This window comes from Emys orbicularis, chromosome 7, assembly GCF_028017835.1.
Source record: "Emys orbicularis isolate rEmyOrb1 chromosome 7, rEmyOrb1.hap1, whole genome shotgun sequence".
Lineage (NCBI taxonomy): Eukaryota > Metazoa > Chordata > Testudines > Emydidae > Emys > Emys orbicularis.
In genome coordinates, this window is record NC_088689.1 from 38,061,879 (window position 1) to 38,088,249 (window position 26,371).

General features: G+C 41.8%; 1 protein-coding gene across 2 annotated transcripts in view; it reads right to left on the reverse strand.

The window, feature by feature from the left end:
- The window catches only part of PCDH15 (protocadherin related 15), a 751,423-nt gene that overhangs the window by 203,732 nt on the left and 521,320 nt on the right, over nucleotides 1–26,371 (reverse strand). For both annotated transcript variants that reach the window (XM_065407245.1, XM_065407244.1), the window contains exons 18-19: nucleotides 18,583–18,888; nucleotides 17,659–17,883 (exon numbers count right to left, since the gene is read on the reverse strand). In XM_065407245.1, the coding sequence (XP_065263317.1) occupies nucleotides 17,659–17,883; nucleotides 18,583–18,888 (531 nt within the window). The remainder of the gene's footprint in view (nucleotides 1–17,658; nucleotides 17,884–18,582; nucleotides 18,889–26,371) is intronic.

The window sequence follows — 26,371 nt, forward strand, 5'->3', positions numbered from 1 at the left end:
GAACATACTCCTGTGAAATCTTATTAAAGGTGCTGTGTGATAAAAATCAGTGTTAGCCTTCCCTCCCCAACACTACACAAAAGCAAACAATTTCCAGTAATCTTAATTTTTTAGCTTACTGAAACACGATTACGCATTATTTTAAAAGAAAGTTTATACATCTTAGTTTTTATACCATGACTGTCACCACAGTATTTCAATTTCAGGCTTTATATTACCTGACTTATTACCAAAGAACACTGATTATTACACTGCTCTACAGCCAAAATGCTTCTGAAATAAATGTAGTCAAACTTTACTAATTCTGGGTCACTGAGAACGAAAATGATGCTTAAAATTGTTGATTGGCTCTAGTTTTCAAGATATGCTATTGGGTCAGTATATACGACCCTTGACTTGGGAATGGCGGAGGATTAGTGAATTATAAAGGGAAGGGATCTCAATTTAAACCAGAAATGACTAAAATACATCTTTGACTGGATCTATGAATAAATCTATGACTGGGTTTGGACAGTACTTGCTTTTTAGGCAAAACAATGAATGATGCAATCTGAAGCTGGTATTGCGTCATACATGATATGAATTGCATCATGTTATTCCTAGAAGTCATGGATGATGCAATCATAACGAAGCTTACATCACTCTGCCGAACAAATTGCCCTATATCAGCTCTAGAAATCATACAGTGTCTGATTTTGCAAAGGGACACATTTCTGTTTAGCCAAAGTGAGCAGAGATGCCTCGTACTTGTGTGAACAGTGCAGATAACTTCTGCTATGTTTGTGGTGAAGTGACTTTTGCATCACAAAAGCACAGTATAACCACTATGGTTAAGAAAGCCTATCCACCTTTATTTTGGCTGCAAAATTGGAGATCAGGACAAGAGGTGGGCCCCACACATATGCTGCAACACTTGTGCAACAAATCTTCGCCAGTGGTTGAACAGGAAAAGGAAATCTATGTCTTTTGCAGTTCCAATGATTTGGAGAGAGCCAACAGACCATACCAGCAATTGTTCCTTCTGCATGGTGCCTCCAGTTGGGAAAGGTGTGTCAAAGAAGAAAAAGTGGACTGTGCATTATCCAAACATTCCATCAGCTATACGCCCAGTACCCCATGGAGAAGGACTGCCGGTTCCTGATGCACCAGAATCATTCTCACTTGAGTCAGACGAGGAAGAGGAAGAGGATGAAACTTCTGGTCCTGAACCGTCAATGTCACAGGACCCACATTTTCTCTCATCCTCCTCCTCTGAACCACACCTCATAACACAAGGTGAACTGAATGACCTTGTCAGGGATTTGGAACTACCCAAGAGTAAGGCAGAGCTGTTGGGCTCCAGACTACAGCAGTGGAATCTTATCATGTAAATCTTATCATGAAATATTATCATGTAAAGCAACCATAAACACATGAAAAGACCTAGGTTTACAATTTATGATTAAAACTCTACTATCTACACAATATACATAGACATAAAATGTAAAAACTTAAATATCTTAGAAACAGTAGCCAATCAGTTGTTTTAATTGTCATATTTGAATTCAGCACATCAAAATACATAATAAATAGCACATTTTATCTCTGAAGCAGACGACTTCTCAAAAATTGTAGACCAGTGTTATTTTTGAAAGTACCTACAATAAAAGGCAGTAAAATCTGGTGTCAATAAATCTAATAAATAATTCAAAAGGGAGGAATTCCTGTTAATTAAAAACAACATAATCATTAAGGATTCTATTGATTTAGCTAGACTGTTAAATGAATTGTATTGTTGAGATGTCTTTTGCTATGGTCTACATTTTCAGAGCTGTATACAGGGGAAGTCTATATCAAATGCAGTTCTGCAAGGGTCTTCTTTTTTTTTTTTGCAAAGAAAAAGTACTTGTCCCAATGTATTTTAAAAATCTACAAAGTTGTGCTTTACTCTTCTGGGTCTGATTTGCTGAAAATATTGTTTGTTAACCTAAGTAGGAATAGCTTCTGAAATATTATACACTCATGGTTTTTAAAGGATGAAATCAAATTTTTAAAAAAGAGCTTGTAAACATATTTCTAGAGTTTTTCCCCTACTACTTTAGGACAGTGTACTGTGAGATTATCTGTTGATATGAAAGTTTCCAGTCAACTATATCAAATGGGAAATCATTGAGGCCTCACTATAAAACAACAAGACTGAACAACAACTGAGCTAGTAAATGTGCATTAGGGATTTACAATTTCTTTCGCAACTTGCTATCTTTTTATCATGCATGAAATAAACAGGAAAATGTATATTCAAATCCTAGTGATCTCCTTCCACTAACACCAAAATATATATAATGCCACAAAAGGGGAGGGAAAGGGGGGGGGAGGGAAGAGTTGCTTTCACCAAAAAGTCATTTATGTGCCAAATTCTCAAGTCTAAAAAACACTTTTAATTAAAAAAAAATTTTAAAAAACCCTGCATGCGTTTAATTTCCTGCAATGATTTTGTTTTATACATCTGTCAGTTCAGGGTATTTGCACATCAACAGAGCTGGTGGCTTGCCATCTCTACTGCATGCAATTGTCTGATAACCCCCTACTGTTCAGGGCTATCCTAACTTCCAAATGGCAGTTTGACACATCTCCAGCAACGCTCCTCAGGAGCCTTCTTCTATAGAAAGAGGGCTTTGTTTTTTGTTTTTTATTATGCTTTTGAAATTTTGTAAAATTAATATTTCCCGACATCCTCAAACCAAAGGATGATGTGCCTTAACACTTTATTATACAGAATATTTTGGATCTGCAATCAGCTGTTGCTAAATAAAACACAATGGGAATCCCTTTAGTTGAGAATATAAGGTTCACTCTCCACGTCCCCCTAACTGCCAGCTCAGAAATGAAAATACTTTAAAAAGGGAATACTTAAATAAGCAGCTTCCATTAAAATGTGCTTAAGTGGGTAGAAACCAAATGGAATGTCAGTTTCTGTCAAAGGACCTTATTCGACCATTTAATGAGTCTTCATAAATAATAATGAAGACCACCTTTTTTAGGGCATAATTGTACATATGCCTCTCTTTCTTTCCTCCATGGCCTACTTTTATTGTAGGTCACAGCACAGGGTGGGGAGAACAGCATTTGGGCACTTGCTACTTCCCCTACTATGCTTTCTGGTGGGCAGTGGGTGGAGCTTGTGAGGATGAGGAAGCTGCATAAGGTTTAGGGCTGACACAAATTTCTTCCCTCTTGGGCAATGGGGGAGCCAGGGATGAGACTGTGACTCACAATCTCATCCTTGCTCTTCTGCTGAGAACTATGTGCTGCCCATTACTGAAAGCTTCTGGCAAACCCACAATTAAGCCCACGCAATGTAACATTTAATTACGGTAGAACCTCAGAATTACGAACACCAGAGTTATGAACCGACTGGTCAACCACACACTTCATTTGGAACCAGAAGTAAGCAATCAGACAGCAGCAGAGGGGGCGGGGGAAAGAAAATACAGTACACTACAGTACTGTGTTAAACATAAACTACTAAAAAATAAAGGGAAAGTTTTAAAAAATTGACAAGGTAAGGAAACTGTTTCTGTACTTGTTTCATTTAAATTAAGATGGTTAAAAGCAGAATTTTTCTTCTGCATAGTAAAGTTTCAGAGATGTATTAAGTCAATGTAAAACTGTAAACTTCTGAAAGAATAACCATAATGTTTTGTTCAGAGTTACGAACATTTCAGAGTTACAAACAACCTCAATTTCCAAGGTGTTCGTATCTCTGAGGTTCTATTGTAGTTCTTGATTATCTATTATGTAAATAGCATATCAGATAAAAAATATATTATTCCAATACACCTTTGTGTGTGATGAATACTTTACAAATGGAGCAAATAAATATCTTTCACTGAAATGTATTCTGCTCAGATGTCATTTGACAAAAAAAGTAAATCTTGTCACTGTAAACCAGTGCACTTAGTTTCTTGATCATCATATTTTAAATAATGTATTCTAATGAATACATCTTTGTATGATAGATATTTCAAAGGAATTTTATCAGCATTCTTCAAAATTCACTGCATATTACTGGGACAAATGACAAATATTTACAAAAGGGGTTTGGTCGATCTCCTACTAGTTTATTAGATAATCTAAAGAGCTAAATAATGGCAATCCAATTTACTTTTTCTGATAGGTTATGCCAAGATGGGTTAACCAGTTTCCATTATTTCCAAATCATATGACGACAATCAAGAGTATTAATGAACAGAAACATATTATGAAATTATTGTGTATCACTGTGTAATGATCTCACATTAACAGGTACCAATTCTCCAACAGCAAAAAAAGCTGATTGTAATAATCACAGATTGAAGATTTTTTAATCCTGAAAAAGGACATTTTCTGATCTGTATACATACAAAGAGCACAGTATTACTTATTAGTGCATTAATTTAAAATTATTTTCTAAAGCATCTGTCATAACTATAAAGGGAAGGGTAACACTCTCCTGTGTACAGTACTGTAAAATCCCTCCTGGCCAGAGACTCCAAATCCTTTTACCTGTAAAGGGTTAAGAAGCTCGGGTAACCTGGCTGACACCGGAGCCAAAGGACCAATAAGGGGACAAGATACTTTCAAATCTTGGGGGGGGGGGGGGAAAGGCTTTTGTTTTGTGCTCTTTGTTTAAGGGGTTGTTCGCTCTTGGGACTGAGAGGGACCAGACATCAATCCAGGTTCTCCCCATCTTTCTAAACAAGTCTCTCATATTTCAAACTTGTAAGTAAAAAGCCAGGCAAGGCGTCTTAGTTTTACTTTGTTTTCTCAACTTGTAAATGTACCTTTTACTAGAGTGTTTATCTTTGTTTGCTATACTTTGAATCTGGGCTAGAGGGGGGTCCTCTGAGCTCTTTAAGTTTGATTACCCTGTAAAGTTATTTTCCATACTGATTTTACAGAGATGATTTTTACCTTTTTCTTTAATTAAAAGCCTTCTTTTTAAGAACCTGATTGATTTTTCCTTGTTTTAAGATCCAAGGGGTTTGGATCTGTATTCACCAGGAGTTGGTGAAAGGAAGGAGGGGGGAAGGGTCAATTTCTCCTTGTTTTAAGATCCAAGGGGTTTGGATCTGTATTCACCAGGAGTTGGTGAAAGGAAGGAGGGGGGAAGGGTCAATTTCTCCTTGTTTTAATATCCAAGGGATTTGGATCTGTATTCACCAGGGAATTGGTGAAAGATTTCTCAAAGCTTCCCAGGGAAGGGAATGGTGGCAGCGGACCAGAACTAAGCTGGTAGTTAAGCTTAGAAGTCCTCATGCAGGCCCCCACACTTGTACCCTAAAGTTCAAAGTGGGGATACAGCCTTGACAGCATCCATCTTCCAAATTTTGGGAGGTTGTATCAAAAATCTATGTTTAAACAAACATTAGGAAAAGAAGAAAATTATCCAGAAAGGAGGAGGCGATGGAGAAGGAAAGAGATATAATGACAAACATAGTATAGCCTTGCAGTAAGTCTTGAAAAGACATGGGTGGCCATACTCAGGGGAAGTTACACAGGCCGAATGCCAGAAACATGAAGAAAGTTCCCTTAACCAATTCATACAGAACCTCAGGAAGAAACCCAGTCAACCGCAACTGTCTTGAAGGGACATGGGGGAGAGGAATGGTCACTCAAGTACCTCAGGCCTATGGCCTCTGTTCAACAAAGCAAAGCAGATAAAGCTAAAGAAGATATTTTCATTAATGTTAGTGGACTTTAGATTGGGCTCTTAAGCATAAAGGAGGTGATTAGCTTTAAGGAAGTGATTAAGTCTCACTGAAGTTAACACTTATGTATGAAGATTTCCCTCAGAGTAGAGCATTAATTTATTTATCTCCTAGAACTGGAAGGGACCTTGAAAGGTCATCAAGTCCAGCCCCCGGCCTTCACCAGCAGGACCAAGTACTGATTTTGCCCCAGATCCCTAAGTGGCCCCCTCAAGGATTGAACTCACAACCCTGGGTTGAGTTCAATGCTCAAACCACTGAGCTATCCCTCCCCCCATGTTCATTTATGTTTCAAACCAGGTCATAAAACTTTGTTCCAGAACTTTTCACTCTTTCTCAGGTTGTCTCCACCAAACTCTGATCACCTTTGATCATCTTGTGTTTCAGCATGTCATATTTTCTTTCAGGTTACTCTTCTAGTCCATGTTAAGTTTTTGAACTAGTATGAGCAATATTATGTTTCTCAAGTTCTCCTGCAATTCCTCAAATGTTATGTATCCTGTTTACTTCACCTGCTTGATATAATTCTTTTTTTCTGTTTTGCTAAGGTTGGTAAGTCTGTCTCCTACCTTTTTGCACTGACAACGCACTGTATTGTGCTGCAGTTTTCATAATATGGCACCAGTTCAGGGAAGCATTCCTATTCAAGACAGGATAAAGCACAAGCTTAACTTTAAGTATGCATTTAAGTCCCACAGGAATCAATGGGACTTGAGGACAGACTTGAAGTTAAGCACAATCAATTAAGTGCTGTCCTGAATGTGGATCAACTTAAAAAAATGCCTAACTGCTTTTGTGAACCAAGGACTGTGTACTTGGGGCTGATTTTCATAAGCAACTCTACTGGAGCGGTAGGAGCTTAGGAATTTTTGAATACTGTGCCCATTGAGAAATGCCTAATTAAAACCAAGATATTATTTTGATTTGGCTCTCAATGATGGGATAACCTTATTACTTTTTTCTGTCACGTACACAGCAATAAGAAGATACAATGGCAGATTTTCATTTCCAGCCAAATATCTATAAACTTTTGTTAGCAACTGTATATTTTCCTTCATTTAGCGAGCACTATTTGCCAAGACTAAAAAGAGGTGAACACCACCACATTGTGCCGGGGTCATGAAAAGTACCAATATTTCCATCACGAACACTTCCTAATGGACTACTGTTAACATCTGGAGAAGTCCCTGCTACTGAGACAATAACCAGGATCTTCACCTTTTAAACAAGCTCACTTTAACCTTTTAGTTAGATGAGCAGTATTACTCGCCTAAACCACCAGTCACTTCAAATTTGCCTACACAGTTCTGTGGAGTGGCTTACAGCAGCAATAAAGTATACATTACATAGTACTGCAGAGGACCACATTCTAATCTTAGGTTTCAAAGTGGTAGCCGTGTTAGTCTGTATCAGCAAAAACAACAAGGAGTCCTTGTGGCACCTTAGATACTAACAAATTTATTTGGGCATAAGTTTTCGTGGTCTAGAACCCACTTCATCAGATGCATGGAGTGGAAAATACAGTAGCAGGTATATATATACATAGTACATGAAAAGATGGGAGTTGCCTTACCAAGTGGGGGGTCAGTCTAACGAAACAATTCAATTAACAGAATACCAAGGGAGGAAAAATCACTTTTGTAGTGGTAATGAGGGTGGCCCATTTCAAACAGTTGACAAGAAGGTGTGAGTAACAGTAGGAGGAAAGTCTCTACGCAAAAGAATAAATGGACACAAATCTGACATCAGGCATTATAACATTCAAAAACCAGTAGGAGAACACTTCAACCTCCCTAGTCACTCAATAACAGACTTAAAAGTGACAATTCTTCAACAATAAAACTTCAAAAACAGACTCCAACATGAAACTGCCGAACTGGAATTAATTTGCAAACTGGACACCATCAAATTATGCCTGAATAAAGACTGGGAGTGGATGGGTCATTACAAAAACTAATTTTACCATAACTAATTTCCTCCTACTGTTACTCGCACCTTCTTGTCAACTGTTTGAATGGGCCACCTTCATTACCACTACAAAAGTGATTTTTCCTCCCTTGGTATTCTACTGTTAATTGAATTGTCTCGTTAGACTGACCCCCCACTTGGTAAGGCAACTCCCATCTTTTCATGTACTATGTATATATATACCTGCTACTGTATTTTCCACTCCATGCATCTGATGAAGTGGGTTCTAGACCACGAATGCTTATGCCCAAATAAATTTGTTAGTCTCTAAGGTGCCACAAGGACTCCTCGTTGTTTTTATTCTAATCTTAGTTATATCCGGCCTTTCCACTGACCGCAAAGATGTTAGAGAAGTGTAACAGAGCAGAATTTGGCCAAAAATCATATGAGCGATTTAAGAATTATTTAGAGGGAGTTTCTAATGTTTTATTTCCTTTGTAATTCCTGTTTTCATTTTAGCAATCAATTTCTGTATTTGAAACCAATATATATGTTGGCAGAACAATTTATACTATCTTTAGTATATAATGTGCCTTATATGAAATGAGTTATCAGTATTGCTTGCATATCTTACTGATGCTTGTCTTTAAAAATGATTTTCTCATTATTATGCAGTAGTACAGTAGCTCAATAGTCAGTAGTCAAGTACCCAGTAGCCAAGTGCATTTATAGAAGCCTTTAAGGAAAATTTGCTATGATATTTATTTATTTCAATTTATACAAAAATTAAGAGTGTCATCTAAAGCTCTGGGTACGCTTGATGCACCATTCACAATAAACAGACTCCTCTCACTGCTTCAAGAACACAGTACATCAACCCTAGCAAAAATATAAAACCCCCTAAACTCCCAAGAAACGCAAACTCATCAGAGTCCCTGCTCACCCCCCACATTATCCAACTTCACAAGCCTCCGACTCCTCACAAGCCAGAGAGGGGGAAAAAGGGGCTCAGTGAACAAACTCGTTCTATTATGGACCAAGGAAGGGAGTGAATTCCAAAGGCAGAAGTGCCCTTACAGAGAACATCCAACGTTTGCACGTGAAGTTTGGTTTCCCATTAGCACCAGAAGAAGTATGCATTTACTGGCCTTGTTTCCTATATGCCAGCAAAACAGTATGTGTGTATGAAGCGGGGGCCCAGCAGCATTAGCAGCCCATAACTCTCATGCCACCAGAGGTCTGTAGCCAACCATCATAGCCCCAAAAGTAGTCAGGGCTGGGTGGGAGATGCACTATTTCACACATCTTCCAGCTAACTGTCACTGATAGGTCTTATATGGAACCTAAGCTGGAATTCAAAGCTGCCTTTTCCTGATGAAACCCCAGGGAAAGGGGGTAGCAGTACAGTTGCTGCTCTTTCCAAGGGGTGAATCTCTCCCCTGTAGCAGTTGTCCCCATGTGTCACCACTGTATATACAAAATGTGGAATCCTCTCCCCATTGAGTCAATGCCAAAACTTCCATTGACTTCAACAGGGCCAGAACTTCACCTAAAATCTCTTCTTGTAAGTACAGTACTGTATGAAATGGTCAGAATCATAAAATGGAATAATCATTTCATGCTTTCTATAATAAGACTCTCTGGGAAGGACTAGCTTTATATTTTAGTAAGTAGTTTCTACTTTGCAGGCACTTTTCTAGAAAAGCACAGTTTGATTTGAATAAGCAAAGCCACTCAGACTATATACTGAAGTTTGCATGATAAAATAGCTGGCACTGTTAAATAATTATTAATTCATTTTCAGTACACTTGCCATATAAATTTGATTTACAGTAGAAGAAATAATTCCATTTAGGTCTGATCATTTGAAATTCTGGCATTGCACTGGTGTGTGCCTGTCAGATAGCTGAACTTCCCCAGGGCTATATTTTTATCATTAAATGTTTATATAGCACCATAACTTTGCATGGTATTTATGAAATTCCCCCTACTTCCTGATTTTGGTGAGAATCAGAAACATCACAAGGACTCTCTGGCTTATAGTTTTTCCTTATTCCTCAACAGGAAGTATAAATGTAAAATATATCTAAAATCCTTTACTGAAATTAACTGTTTAGCGGTAGTATATATCTTTAAGATGTTCCCCTTTTTAGGTTCAGGAATGACATCAATCATCCTGCAGTACAATTCAGAACTTGTAGCAAAGCTTCCAAGGATCATTTAAATTCTTCTCTAAAATCTTTGGGTGTGTTTCATGATTGTATTACAGTCCAGTTCTACAGTGATGTGATTTAACTGAAGAAGATGGAGTTACTTCAGTATACAACTGGAGTAATGCAATGGTAAATCAGGCCCTTAGTTGAAAATCATCTCTAGCTGTTGCAGAAGTGTCTGAAAATCTGTTTTATGTTTATGTATTAGTTATGTTAACTCATCTGCATGGTCTGAGGTTAGAGGATTTATGTGGTGAGGCAGGAAACTATCTAGGGTGAATAACTTTAGTGCAATGGGATTCAGGACCTTTGTAAAATACCAGTGCTCTCACGACAGTGCCCCAAACTAATAAGTAGAATTGAGACTTTGGAATTTGTCTTTAAACAGCAATAATTGCTTAATTTCACATTGACTTTAGAGAGGTTGTGCATAACTAGGGATTTCTGTTGGAGCTAAATGTTCCAGTTTTTCAACTATGTTTGATGTTCAGTGATCCATATATTTTATGTTAATATAAATGTGTTGTTAAAATAATTGAAATGGTTTCTCCTCTCATTCACACTTGTTTTGCACAAGTGTAATTTCCAGGATTTCAATGGAGCCCCTTTATACTTCTTTAATGAGAGGAAAATCAGGACCATTTAAATTTATGTTTAATGTATTGCTTACATATAAATATGTAACCAGAGGAGTAATTCCTTGTGTGAAAACAACTGAAAATTGTTCTCTCCAAAAAAAAAAAAAAAAGGCCACTTTTTAGAATAACACTTGCATGCGTAAAATGTAGCAAACACAACTATTTTGATTATAATCTTAGCATTTCCATTGCTACTATGACAATTATATTTGTGAAAAGAAAATAAATATGCAAAAAGAAATAAATCTGTAAACATAGTGGAAATATGGAGACGAGACAAAATATCCAACCGTGCAAAATGTTTTGCAATTTTTTCTGTAAATTGGTCTGAATCGTGGAGCTTTGAATACCACCAAAAACAACATGCATTACAATAATTCTTCAGTAACTCTACGCAATTTCCCCCCTGCACAGATATAAAGCATTAAAATCTGTGAACTGCAGCTAGCTAAATCTTGTTATTTATACCAGATCTTCTGTTGTTTTGGACACCCCAAGCCTTTGCCTACAAATGCCATTTATACAAATATTTAACAGAGTCATTAGGCTCTGGGGAGAAAATTATCCTTTGGAAGTATGAGAAAGAACTAACAAAAAATAAAAATGTGTTTCAATAAATTGTTATTTCAGAAACTTAGAAACCATAGCTCCATTACTGCAAGATGCTGAAATGACTCCGGAGAAGTGGTGAGAACCATCAGCTCCTAATTAAGTCAAACAGAAGGTGCAGAAGGGGCTCAGTACCTTGTAGGCAGGACATTATAGTTAGGCTTGGTAATCTTTTTTTCCCCCCTTTGTTTTTAAAAATAATTTCATCAAATAATTATTTTTAAGCACTTTGTTTAAAACTATTTAAATCCACATTATGGGGGGAGGAGTCAAACAATTATTTAATGACAGCAGCCATTATGTTTCAAAAAGTTAAAGCTTTATAACCATTAAAACTCATATTTGTCAACATCAGATGCCAAAATACAGAAAATAAATATCCTTAAATGAAACTCTAATAAATTCTCAAACAGCATTTTTACTTACTTTGCCTATATTTAAATTTTAGTTATTACCAATGGAAATATTTGTCAGTTGGCGTGTGTATGGTGAAATCAACATTTACCAATAAAAATCTAATTCTTCTAAGCCTAATTATATTTGCTGTGGAGAAGCCCAATCAGAAGAATACATTTGTCTTGCATACGGCATAGAAACAAAATAGACGTAAACATTGTTGTTTGATCACATTGACAGAGTTTTGGTGCTTCACCCTTATAGCAGTTTGTCCATCAGTTGGCACACACAGGAAAAGATAAACAAATTTACTAGTACAAAATATCACAAATAGATAATGTTAATGTGACGAGACACAAAAGACACAAAATAATATGGCAAGTTATCAATGGAGAAGAAAGGCAAACGCAACATTTGTAGAATTAGCCATTAAAAAGAACCAGTAAGACACAGAGTAGACAGGAAAGGATAAGAATAATACCTCTTTAGTACTTTTTTGCAACGATATGTATTAAAACAATAAGATGTTGTTACAAATTTACTTATGTACGTATCATGGTATACCAACATTTTATTTTGGTTAGACTGGAAAAGTGCTGTGCACTACCAGCACAAAAAAACATGGTCTACTTCTATTTTTTTTTAAACTAAACAAAACTTAAGCTAATTACATTCAAGTTGTTGATCTGGTATAACTACCTATTTTTCATAATTAATGCTCTGCAAGCCCCAAAGTAGCTAATTACTTACTAAGGGATAATGTTAATGGTGGAGCATTAAATGGCTTTTTCGGGTGATTAAACACTGATGTGAGGTTGAGGAGTTTGATAACATCTAAAGCCACTTATTGAAAGCACAGTCCAGTGCCATGTACATTTTTCCTATAAGGCGACTAGAAAAGAGAAAATTCATCCAGCTTTAACATATATATTTGGGGGAGGGAGTTAGAGGAGCTTTAATTTGAAGCTTGAGTTAGAAAGCTCTGTGCTGTTGCTTTCTTGGACTTTCCATTCATGTCACATTGGGGTGTGGGTTAGGTGAATATTTATTCAAAGTGGTACAGAAAGGAATAATTGTTTTAGGAAGTAAACTGTATAGAAAAAAGGGTGATTTAATTTAACATATGCTATGCGTGTCATGCTATGTTAAATTAAATGTAGTCAGTAAGGATATGGTCCCAGTAAGGATTTCAGGTTCATTAGGAGTTGATATTGGAACCCTTCATTCCTGTGGATTCATTACAACAGATGAGGATGGCTAATTTCAATCTGAATATAAGGGACCTGGGAATGGCTGTCTACACAGAAAGGATCAGAGGTGAACAATGCTCATGGAGGAATCTTAGAAGCAGCCAGTTCCGGGGCGAACGGTTGGCTAGAATGACTTTTGTTTCTCTGGCCCACACTACAAACTTTGGTTGGCACAAGATACGTTGGCATACAGCTGCCAAAGTTTGTACATCACTCGGGCATGTGCATACTTGACTGCTTGTATGTCAATGCAAGGTGCGGTGCACTTCAGGTAGATAACTCTATGTGCCATGCACTGCCATCTGGCACAATGTCTTTGGGGAAATTTTTGCTACATATTGTGAAAAATAGAAATGACTTTCCCAGGGATCTTTTGGAGTGTGGACTCAAGTTTCCAGCATGCAACTTTCTCCATCCCATACTGCTACACATATACCATAATTTTGTGCCATTTTTTGAAAATCTGCATGGCATTTTTTGGTGCCCACCATCTCTGACAGAAGCCTGGAATCCATGCAGCTCTGCACTACCCTCATGGTCGTTGCAAATACTGGATGAATGATTCTCCTGTACAGGACCGGCTCCAGGGTTTTTGCTGCCCCAAGCGGCGGGAAAAAAAAAAAAAGCCGCGATCGCGATTGGCGGCAGCTCCACCGCACCGCTTTCTTCTTCGGCGGCAATTTGGCGGCAGGTCCTTCCCTCCGAGAGGGACAGGGACCCTCCGCCGAATTGCCGCCGAAGAGCCCGACGTGTCGCCCCTTCCCCCTGGCCGCCCCAAGCACCTGCTTGCTCAGCTGGTGCCTGGAGCCGGCCCTGCTCCTGTAGTATTTGCAGACACACAGGAAGTATTACAACAATGAGGACATGACAATTTTTTCAAAGACAGTTTGCAAAGGGACATAGTAAAAAACGATTCAAGGCTTTTGGTGTTCATTAAGCAACTGCAGATGGTGGAGCGCTGCTTCTGGCCCAAAGAAATGGGCACTGACTGGTGGGATTGTCTCAGAATGGAGTGATGAGTGGTGGCTGCAGAACTTTTGGATGTGAAAGGCCACATTCCTGGATCTGTGTGCTGAGTTCACACCAGCCCTTCAGCTCAGGGACACCCTAATGAGAGCTGCATTAGCAGTGGAAAAGCAAGTGGTGATCACATTCTGGAAGTCTGCAATGCCAGATTGTTACTGGCCAGTGGGAAATAATTTTGGAGCTGGAAAATCCATAGTAGGGACTGTTATCATGCAAACATGTAGCGTCATTAATTGTCTCCTGCCACACATCACTGTAACTGTTGGCAGTATTACTTGAGGGCATTCTGTGCCCAAAAAATTAAAATTCTGCGCACAATATTTTAAAATTCTGCAAAATTCTGCAAATTGTATTTGTCAAATAAATGTGGATGCTCCAGCATGGCATTGAGGAGCACAGGCCACTGGCTGCACAGAGGTGGGACATCACTGTTCAGCTCCCCCACCCCCCAGGACATGGACTCAGCGGTGAGGCTGCACCCAACCCTGACACAGTGCAATGATGGGGCCTGCCCCAGAAACACCCCCGGGCCCTGACCCTCCATGCCAGGTGCACCAGGTATGCTCAGCAAGACAGGATCCTAGTGTGGGGGAGAATCCAGGTGTGGGTTGAGAGGGTTCTGTGTGGGGCAATTTGGGTGAAGGCAGCTCAGTGTGGGATCTGGGTACAGAGGGGCTTGTTGGAGGGTTCTGGGTGCAATAGTAATGGGACTCTGCAGGGAGGTCCAGGTGAAGGTGGGTGGGTCTCAGAATGGGGGATAGAGCTCAGCAGGGGGGTCTGGGCGTGTAGGGCTAAATAGTGGGTCCAGATACTGGGGAAGTGGTGCTCAGTGGGGTGGGGATCCAGGTGCAACTGGTTGGGGCTAGGTAGGGTGGGGATCTGGGTATGGGTGGTTCATCAGGGTGGTCCAGGTGCTGGGGGAGTGGGGCTTATTGGGGAGGTTCTGAGTGCAGGGGGATGAGGCTTGGCAGGACGGTCTGGATATGAGGGAGTCTGGATGCACGGGGGTTGGGCAGATGGGGGAGTAGCTCCCTGTACAGGGATCCTTCCCCCTGCAGCTGAGGAGTGATGGGCACAGGAAGAGTGGGTGTGGGTGTCTGCAGAGCTTCCTGAAGCCAGGGGAGAAGTCTGGGGTAGGTCTGACCCGGCGCCAGATGCTGTGTAGGGGAAGAGGAAATCCTGTTCTCCCCAGCCCAGCCCGGCATGTGGTAGGAGCCACCAGCTGGGTCTTCCCCAGTTCTGCCTTCTGTCCCACAGTGATTTACCTCTCTGCTTGCTGCCTTGGACACACAAAACATACTTCTGGGGAGGGTCGCATGACCACTCTTGTGGCTTCCCTTTGCTTCCCGATCAGAAAGTCATTTTTTTGCAGGGAAGCAAAGAAATCTGCAGGGGACATAAATTCTGCAAATGCGCAGCGGCGCAGAATTCTCCCAGGAGTGCAGTATGCAGGACACAGTGGATGGAAGTGCATCTATGGAGTTCCAAAACTGTGGTGGGGTGATAAACAGCACACATATCCCTGTTTTGGCACCAGCCCACCTTACCACAGAGAACATCAACAGAACAGGCTATTTTTCTATGCTTATGCAAGCAGGTATGGATCACCAAAGATGCTTCACTGATATCACTGTGGGCTGGCCAGGGAAGGTGTATGATGCTAATTTCTTTGCTCTGAGTAGAGCAGAAGATAAACTGACAATCAAGTTAAATTATTCAAAACCACGTAGCAATTTACAGTGTGGATAAATATTAACCAAGCACTAGGTTAAAACCAACATAGTGCTTTCATATATGGCCACAATTAAACCTGAACTCTCTGGCTCTCAGAGAGTCACCCAGATAGCAATGGAAAGGCAAATGTGTAAGATATTGCTCCGTGATCACCTAACAAATGAGGAGATCAGAAGGCACAGAGGTGACCGATATAGTGCAGGCGATGTACGATGCAAAGCAGAGATGTGTGGGTCATGTCGTTCGCAGGCAAGAGAATAGGTCAGTGGTGGGCAACCTGCAGCCTGTCAGGGTAATCTGCTGCTGGGCCACCAGACAGTTTGTTTAATTTTGCATGGCTACCCACGGCTCCCAGTGGCCGTGGTTTGCCGTTCCTGGCCAATGGGAGCTGCAGGATGCGGCGGCCAGCATGTCTGTGCGGCCTGCGGCACTTCCCGCAGCTCCCATTGGCCGGGAACGGTGAACCACAAATGCAAATGTAAACAAACTGTCTGGCAGCCTGCCAGCAGATTACCCTGGTGGGCCGCTGGTTGCCCACCACTGCAATAGGTGGACAACCTGCATCAGTGACTAGATACCTAGAGACCACAAGCGACCAAGACCGAAAATGAGCTGGGCGGATCCCATGACAAAACTCTTTGACCAGAAATGGAAAGAACGTGCTTGCAACAAAACAAATGGTGTGGCATCGACTTGCGTTCGTGGAGGGACAGCTGAGGACAAGTCAGACAAAGGCGGACAAATCTTAACTCACATCTCCAGAGTTGAAAGTTTATGACTCTGCAATGTGGTTCTCACATACAAACTTCCATTCCTGAACTAAAACACCGATGACCTACCTCCACACCATCCTACCCAAACTACACAAAATGAAGAAAGAAGGCATTTTTGGCACAAAAAATCAGCTCATCCACAGACATGAAAACTCAAGGAAGCAGACACTTGATAAAGGAATCCAAAATGCCTTCCCAGAAAAATGTAAGACCCCACAAGTCTAGAACCCAGTCCTGCAGAACTGCCAGGCTGCTTACAGTTCCATACTGTCAACCAGCAAAAGCTGTGACCAGTTTGTGAACCATGTGGACACAGACCCATGGAAAGTCCCACCCCAAAGTGGCTGGCAGGCAGCAGCCTGGTGGCTCCTGATTGCCTTCACACCCTATATAAATCTAAGAGGCATTCCAGGAAGTGTCCAGGCAACAGTGTGGATCTTCTGTAGCAGCCATGTACATTTCTTTTCCCTGCTCCTGAACTCCTGGCTTCAACCTTGGCTTGAGTTGGACTTCGCCTCCTGAACCAGAGCCTGAAACCTGACTACAAACTCCTCCACTACTAGCCTCAGATTTGCCCCTGCTCTGATCTGGGTCCCCATTGCCCTTGTTGGGATCCTGACAATATAATTGCATCAGACAAATCATAACTAGTAGCAAAATAAACAGCAGCTCTTATTAAGAAGCTCTCATATAATACTTCATCAGTGGATCTTTAAGCACTTTACAAATAGGAACATCATTATTGCCATTTTACAGATTGGAAAAGAAAGACACAGAGAGATGAGGTAAAGTTAAATGCTCAAGTTCTCACAGCCAGTCACTGGCAGAATAAGGACTAAATATTGTAAAAGAAGCACAAAATAAGCTATTTTCTTTTGTAAGGCTGTGCCTTCATGCAGCAGAAATTGAAATATAAGTAGTGTGCAGCATCAGCACTTAATGCATAAGAATGGTTAATAAAATTACAATTTATGTGACCTTAAATTGAAATGTGATGGTGTCATTTTTTCAAACCATTCCATTAAGTATTTATTCCAGCCTTTTGGGGATCATAAAGAATTAAATGTTTACTCATTTATGAAGTATTCTCAGATCTATTCCTGTAAGTAATAAATCTATGAGCAAGCACATAACTGTGTAATTGCATGCAATTGCAAAGCAATTACAATAGTGATACACTGTACATTTTAAATGGGAACAAGTTACTGCTATAAAAAAGGCAACAGCTTTACATAAATTGTAAGTGAGGGATAGGACAAACTACAAAGAAAACAAAGATATTGCTATAGTGCTCCTGCATCCTACTGGAAGACCTCTAAAGGTTACTGAGGTATTGTATAACAGAGAAAATGATGTTATCGACTGCAAAGTTTTACTCTTACCTTTACTCTCACAGTGACAGTAGCAAGTCCTGGAGGCATAGTTCCTCCACTATCAAAGGCTTCCACTAGAAAGGTGAAGGTTGCCTCTGTGCCAGAAAATGACTCATAATCCAAGGATTTTAAAAGTGATAATTCTCCTGTGAACTTGTTCAATGAAAAAAACGGCAATGCTTCCTGGGTTCGTATGCGATAGGTAACATTTGAACCAAGGTCAATATCCTTTGCCTACAGCAAAAGAGAATTTACTTGAAAACTAAAACTGAAGAGTCACAATTAAAAACACCAGCTCACAATTTTTACAGGACATACATTTGATTTATTTTATATTACTAAGAACATTTGCTTTCTTCGGTGCAATTCATATATTTTTTTTTCATAATTTTAATTGTTAATTTTAACAAGATATATTTTTAGTAGGCCTGAAGAAACCAACTTTTTTTCAAAACCAACTCTGCTAGTCAACAGATGCTGCTTTTAAGATATGTTCTACTTGCCTAATTAAGAGATTTGGATTAAAATTATGGAAGGACATTTGAACTCTTTGGGGCTAAAATAAACTGGCAATATCCATATAGTAGAGCCTCACTGGAGAATGCAAATGTATTTTAGTATAATGTAATTGACATTTTAAAAAATCTACATGTAAAGTATTTCAATAGTATTCTACTTATGTTTTGATTTTCCATCATTGCTTTTATTAATTAGTAGAAATGTAAGCTCTATGCTTCTAATATTTTTCACTTGCCTGTCCTACGCCAAATATCACATTTTCACAAAGAGAAAAAGGCTTTAAGGAGGTTTGGGTATCACTTCTCCCCTCACATTTGTAATCTCTTATTTTGGTTTTAATGGCAACCAGTTAGATGAGAACAGCCTCACACAATAAGATTAACAAAACATTTTCTTTGATCCAGAGTGCCTTACCTCTATTCGCAGGAAGACTGTGCCAGGTGGTAGATTTTCTGGAACACAGACAGTGTAGGAGGCATTAGTGAACATAGGGCTGTTGTCATCAATATCCAGAACTTTGATTGCCAGAGTTAATGTTGAACGGCGGGGGTCCACAGCTCCATCTGTTGCTTCAACAGTAAGTTCATAATAGTCCCTTGTTTCTCTGTTCAGTTTAACTGCTGTGTAAATGCTACCATTTGATGTGATGCGGAAAATATTGTTGAAGTTTACCAAGCTGTAATGTACTTGGCCATTTACTGCAGCATCTGGGTCTGTAGCCTAAAAGATAAGAAAAAAGCCATATTGTTTTAAAATACATTTGAAAGGTATGTGGATTAGATTCAGACATGATCAGGGAGCCTTTTATTCGACTTTCTAATATAAAAGAATCCAAAGGACATTGAAGTCAATGGAAGTCGTTCCATTGACGTCAGTGGTTTGTGGATGAGCTTCAAGTTTCCACTTACACCTGACATGAAAAATTTCATATTGTTACTTTCTATATAGTATTAATTTAGTTTATGAAAACTGTTGGAATAAGTATGGAAGGGATTATCTGGGAAAGTGGGGAAGCTTAGATTTGCCCATGTATATTACATCAAAGCTTGTGATTGTTGTTAAACTTTCTTCACTGGGTCTGATGACTTCTTAATTCTTTTGAACAACACATGTAACAGGCCTTGTTTCACTAGTCACAATGAGTTATTTACAATCAACACTTTCAACATATTACATAAAGATCTAAATTGAGCACCTCTTGTCCTCTTCAACCTACTTCTGAGCAAAAAATGTTACTGTTGAAAACTAATTATTTTTGAATACTATTCCTTAGATGCAGCTTTGCAAAATCATGGCATTTACCAGCCGTGGCAAAAATTCTATTAACTTGTTGTAGCAGACAATATTGATGATATGTTTGACCATGGTATAGTATAATTAAACACAAAAAATACATTTTAAAAGGCATTTAAGTTATAGCATTAATCAAAAGAGAGCGGAAGGGCGTATCTAAGTTGCCATAATGCCTTTAACTCAGCCCCTCTTTACCTAGATGTGGCTGCAACCACAAGAGAATGTGTGCATTGTATTGCAAGTCTCTGACTTCAGTTACTGTTAAGGGAATTCAGATGCTCAAACTGAGGAAAGAGCATATCAGCCAGACTCTTACCCCATGCTTGCAACCCTTTGAAGCAGTCCACTGGAGCAATGGAGCCATAATGCCTTAGGATTTTCCCAGCTGAGAATTCCTCCAATATGGGGGAGTCCCAATTTGATGTAGAACTGGAATAGCCACATCCTATGCAACCCATCTTCAAGCACCGAGTGTAGAGACATAGCAGGATACTGCTGTGTTGTCGTGATCTCTGACGGACATAACTGCTCTTAATGGCAATGTACTGAATGCTCTAAACTATACCAAGTACTAGGCCAATGGAAAATTGACCTCTGGATCAGAGCCTCTGAGATTTCCCTGCCTTAGCAATGCCCAATAGCACAACTAAGGCCTGGTCTACACTAGGAGCTTATATCGAATTTAGCGCCGTTACATCGAATTAACCCTGCACCCGTCCACACCAGGAAGCTACTTAGTTCGAAATAGAGCTCTTTTAAATTCGACTTCTGTAATCCTCGAAAACGAGAGGAGTAGCGCTAAATTCGAAATGGCAATATCGAATTAGGCTAGGTGTGGATGGAAATCGACGGTAATAGCTCCGGGAGCTATCCCATTTACTGCAGCATCTGGGTACCACTCTGTTGACGCTCTGGACAGCACTTCGAGCTCGGATGCTCTGACCAGCCACACAGGAAAAGCCCCGGGAAAATTTGAATTCCTTTTCCTGTCTGGCCAGTTTGAATCTCATTTTCTGTTTGGACAGCGTGGAGAGCTCAGCAGCACTAGCAACGATGCAGAGCTCTCCAGCAGAGTTGGCCGTGCAATCTAATAGAAAGAGGGCCCCAGCATGGACTGATCGGGAGGTGTTGGATCTCATCGCTGTCTGGGGCGATGAGTCCGTGCTTTCAGAGCTGCGCTCCAAAAGAAGGAATGCAAAGATCTATGAGAAGATCTCTAAAGCCATGGCAGAGAGAGGATACAGCCGGGATGCAACGCAGTGCCGCGTGAAAATCAAGGAGCTGAGACAAGGCTACCAAAAAACCAAAGAGGCAAACCGACGCTCCGGATCCCAGCCCCACACATCACGTTTCTACGAGGCACTGCATTCCATCCTAGGTGCGGCCGCCACCACTACCCCACCAGTGACCGTGGACTCCGAGGATGGGATATTGTCCACGACCGGTTCCTCCTCGGAAACGTTAGGTGACGGGGAAGATGAGGAAGGAGATGAGGAGGACGAGGCAGTCGACAGCGCTTGCACCGCTGATTTCAACGACAGCCAGGAGCTCTTCATCACCCTTACCGAGATCCCCTACCAACCGTCCACAGCCCTTACCCCGGACACCGAATCAGGGGAAGGATCAAGCAGTGAGTGCTTTAAACATCTAAACATTTCATTTTAACATAAGTGGAATATTTATATTGTTAAGAATGGGCTTTTCAGTCACTCAGTTAAACATAGAAACTTTTATTTATAACAAAACAGGAATAATAACTATTTCAGTAATTTGTTGTTCATGATTTATTTGGCTTAGTAAACTTTTTACTACTAACTATGTATAGAAAATCAAGTACTGTCCGGATATTCATGATTAGTCCACAACACGGCCCCTCCACTCTGTAGTCCGTTATGCTCAACTTAAAGGAAAAGGCGGTCAATGTGCCCGGGAATGGACAGACAGTCCTCCTGGGATAGCTCCGCATAGCTCTCCTGGAGGTACCGCTCCAGCATGCGCACGAGGTTCAACGGCAGGGCAATCTTGTTTGGTCCCCCGTGGTAGCACACGTTCCCACGCCATGAGTCCATGAGGTAGTCGGGGATCAGTGCGCGGCACAGCATGGCGGCATATGGCCCAGGCCTCTGCATGCATTCACGCAGCATCCTTCCCCTCTCGGTCTCCGAGATCCTCATGAGGGTTATGTCACACATGACGCCCTGCTTTAAATTAGGGAGGGGAATGTTAGTATTTGGACTGCTTTACAGCCACGCGGTGGAGGCGGCAGAGGGGCAGCATACAGGGATCTTTCCCGGGGACAGCCGCGAGGTGGTGGGACAGGGGCAGAGCTCATGCTTCCCTGATTGCTGCCAGCAGAGAGTGGCCTTGCATTCAGTGCGAAAGGAGCCCAGTGCTACTATTACATGTTTAAGCTGCCACAAGTCTACGGCTTACCGTGTTTGCCCGCAGCAGAAGTAGAGGTGTCCTGCAACGCTTCTCTGATCGCAACTGCAGGACCCCAGACACATAAGGCGAGGGCCGAAAATTCGACCTTGTCCTGAGTGCGCATGTGAAAGGTGCAGTGCATGGTGTTGTTCACAGAGAAAGACTATGCTCTTTGTTAGCAACTTCATTTATCTGGCTCAGGAATTTACTCCCTTTTTCCCATTCCCACAGACACATCTGCGACTGTCTCCCAACCCAGCCTGGCATCACACTCCCAGAGGCTAGCGCAGATTAGAAGAAGGAAGAGAAAAACTCGTGAAGACATGTTTTATGAACTTATGGAGTGCTCACGAGAGCAGGCAGCCCAGACGACACAGTGGAGGGAGAACTTGTCACAAATGCACAGAGCAGTCATGGAACGGGAGGAGAGGTGGCGCCAGGAGGACCAGCAGGCTACTCAAACCCTGCTTGGACTAATGAGGGAGCAAACGGAGACGCTCCGGCGCCTAGTGGATGTTCTGCAAGACCGGAGGCAGGAGGACAGAGCACTGCTGCTGTCTATCTCTAACCGCCCTCCCCCGCCACCAAGTCCCACACCCCCCTCACCAAAAGTACAAAGAAGGAGGGGCGGCAAGGGCCGTTAAAACTGTCAGTCGGCCACTGCACACTGCTGCAGCAATGGAAGACTCTCGTTCCAAACTTTGAAAAGTCCTTTCCTACCCATCTCACACTAGCCCATGTCCAAGTTTCCTTCCCCCCCCCTTTTCATGTGCGGTTCGTAATAAAACATCTGTTTCTGTTAAATACTGTTTCCGAGAGTGTCTTTTGGAGGGGATTCTGTCTGAAGGGGGGGGAAGGGGTTTGTTACTTGGACACGACAGTCACCTGTAGCAGGCTACAGAGGCGGGGGCAGGTCCAGCATCAGGACACATACACAGCACAGTCACCAGTTACCCTGGTCAGTCTGGGAGGCGGTTTTCTTGTTCTGGGGTGCGAGGGGGTTGATCTGTGACTTTGTGTCGGGGGAGGGCAGTTAGAGATCCTATGCCGCGGTCCTTATCCTGGATCACAGAGCCACGCAGCAGGGGATCTGTTACCCTCCACCCCCTGCCAGAAAGTCACTTGGCCGACACATACATCCAGTCCCGCCCAGGACTGCTGGCAGGCTGCGTTGAAACAACCAACGCAGCACTGCGGAGCCTGTCATTCCCGGACTTTAGAAGCATCATTTGCATCAAAACAGTAAGCCCGCCCCCCGCCACAGTCTGCGTCCCCGGTTTAAAACATTCCCGCGAAAACAGTAGAAAAGGGAACCTTGTTCATTAACAGAACAGAACAGATTTTATTTGTTGGGAAGGTGGGGAAGGGGGTATGTAACTTGGAAGGATAGTCAACAGTAACTGGGTAAAGAAACGGGGGCAGGTTCAGCATCTGTGTCCACAAAGTAAAAAGTCACTGTAGACCCTGTTCAGTCAGGAACCTGGCTTTCAAAGCCTCCCTGATGCACAGTGCGTCCCGCTGTGATCTTCTAATCGCCCTGCTGTCTGGCTGGACGTAATCAGAAGCCAGGCTATTTGCCTCAACCTCCCACCCTGACATATAGGTCTCCCCCTTGCTCTCACACAAATTGTGGAGCACACAGCAAGCAGCTATCACAATGGGGATATTGGTCTCGCTGAGATCACAGCGAGTGAGTAGGCTTCTCCATCTGCCCTTGAGACGGCCAAAAGCACACTCCACCACCATTCTGCACTTGCTGAGCCGGTAGTTGAATAGTTCTTTCCCTGAGTCCAGTGCGCCAGTGTAGGGCTTCATGAGCCAGGGCATTAGCGGGTATGCAGGGTCCCCGAGGATGACTGTAGGCATCTCCACATCCCCAACAGTTACTTTGTGGTCCGGGAAGTAAATACCTTCCTGCAGCCGTCTACACAGACCAGAGTTCCTGAACACCCTAGCGTCATGAACCTTGCCAGGCCATCCAACGTAGATATTGGTAAAACGTCCCCGATGGTCCACCAGTGCTTGCAGCACCATGGAAAAGTATCCCTTTCTGTTTATGTACTGGCTGGCCTGGTGGTCCGGTCCCAGGATAGGGATGTGAGTCCCATCTATAGCCCCACCGCAGTTTGGGAATCCCATCTCGGCAAAGCCATCTCTGATGAGCTCAACGTTTCCCAGGGTCACTACCTTAGATAGCAGTAGCTTGACGATTGCCCTGGCTACTTGCATAACAGCAACCCCCACGGTAGACTTGCCCACGCCAAACTGGTTAGCGACGGACCGGTAGCTGTCTGGCGTTGCGAGCTTCCAGAGGGCTATGGCCACTCGCTTCTGGACAGTCAGGGCTGCCCGCATCCGGGTGTCCTTTCGCTTCAGGGCAGGGGACAGCAACTCACACAGTTCGAGGAAAGTCCCCTTCCGCATGCGAAAGTTGCGCAGCCACTGGGATTCATCCCAGACCTGCAGCACTATGCGGTCCCACCATTCCGTGCTGGTTTCACGGGCCCAGAATCGCCGTTCAACAGTATCAACAAGACCCAGTGACAGCGAGATGTCCTGGGCGCTGGGTCTCATGTTCTCAGAGAGGTCGGAGCTAGTGTCCGACTTCATGCCGTCACGGTAGTGCCGTAGCCTCCTCTCATGATTGATCTGCAGCTGCCTCTGGTACAGGTGGAGGAGAAGCTGCGAGGCGTTGAGAACTGCCACAACTGCAGCGATGGTCGCAGCGGGATCCATGCTCGCACTGCTGTGGCGTCCGCGCTGTCAGTAATCAGAAAAGCGCGCGAAATTATTTCCCGCCGGCGCTTTCAGGGAGGGAGGGAGGGAGGGAGGGAGGGCTTGAGTGACGGACGGATGACGACAGGCGCCCAAAAGCACCCTCGACACATTTTTTTACCCAGAAGGCATTTGGGGCTCGACCCAGAATTCCAAAGGGCAGGGGGGACTGCGGGAACTGTGGGATAGCTGCCCACAGTGCACCGCTTCCAATGTCGACGCTTGCCCCGTTAGTGTGGACTCACAAAGTCTCACAAAGTCGAATTACTGTCCTTAGTGTGGACACACACGTTCGACTTAGTAATATCGATTCCACATAGTCGAATTAACTAAAATCGAAGTACTCTCGTAGTGTAGACAAGGCCTAAGAATCTGGGTCTATGTCTTATGAGATGCTCAATCTGAAGAAAAGTATTCAAGAGCCCATTTCTGCTCCTACTAAAAATCAATAGGAAAACTCCAATTTCATTGCAAGTGTCATAGAATCCAGGCTGCATACAAGAAATGAGTAATGGTGTGTTCAGTGAGGTAACTTATGTGTTTTAATTTATTGTTACAACTCTTAATATTTTAGTAATTTTAAACACTTTCTCCTTGAAGTGTCATTTCATTTTTATAGTTTATTTACTAGTTATGTTCTTTAAACTTTATTGGTATTTACATGACCAAGACAGTAACATTGTCATGAAAGGTTTATTCTACATTTGCTGATAGCACTATTTGCAAGCATGTTTTTGTGCATTTCCTTGGCATCATCTCACAAATGTTTAAATATCTTTGAGGTAATTTAAAATAGGATTTAGGATGACTCAGACCATAAAATCCCTAGTGTGCTAGGTTACTGATTTTAGCACTCAAAATAGTTCTTACAGTTACACTGAGGACTGTGAATAATTTTCATTCACATGGTAAACTGAAATCTAGAGAAAACAAAAAAAATGTACTAGTTTTTAAATGTTGGGTCTGCAAACTTTGCTAGATAAATTTTTCTAAGTTAGGAATTTCAGCGTACGATACAGGAGATATAGATGAATATTCAGGAGAAAGCTGAAATTAGTCCAGATAAGCACCACAAATTCCAGATACTTCAAACTTTATCTAAATTACTCCAGTCTGAAAAATTGCCCTGGAGTGGAATGCAACACAGAATTGGGCATTTTAATTCCAAACAGGCCTGTAACACTATTCCATGAGACTGACTTGGGCTTCTCTTTTTATACTTTACACTTCCACTTCCATCTTAGCAAGCAAAGAAGTGAACCAACATGAAAAAAATACTTTAAAATAGTAATCCAACGTTTGTGATTATTTGATTTAGTTCAAGTTTTGGGTAACATTTTACTCATACTAGTGCATCCAACCCATACACATGATATTCTAAATATTAGCAAAATAAACTTGCCTACATATAAGTGGTGTCCATTTTATTTTTTATTAGAGGGCATGCAATTCAGATACACCTCTACCCCGATATAACGTGGCCCAATAGAACATGAATTTGGATATAATGCGGTAAAGCAGCGCTCCAGGGGGGCGGGGCTGCGCACTCAGGCGGATCAAAGCAAGTTCGATATAACGCGGTTTCACCTATAACGCGGTAAGATTTTTTGGCTCCTGAGGACAGCGTTATATCGGGGTAGAGGTGTCATCATCTCATACTGACTGCTAGGGTCTTAACATAGTTTGAGTGTTGGCCTGTTCTCTTTCCTCC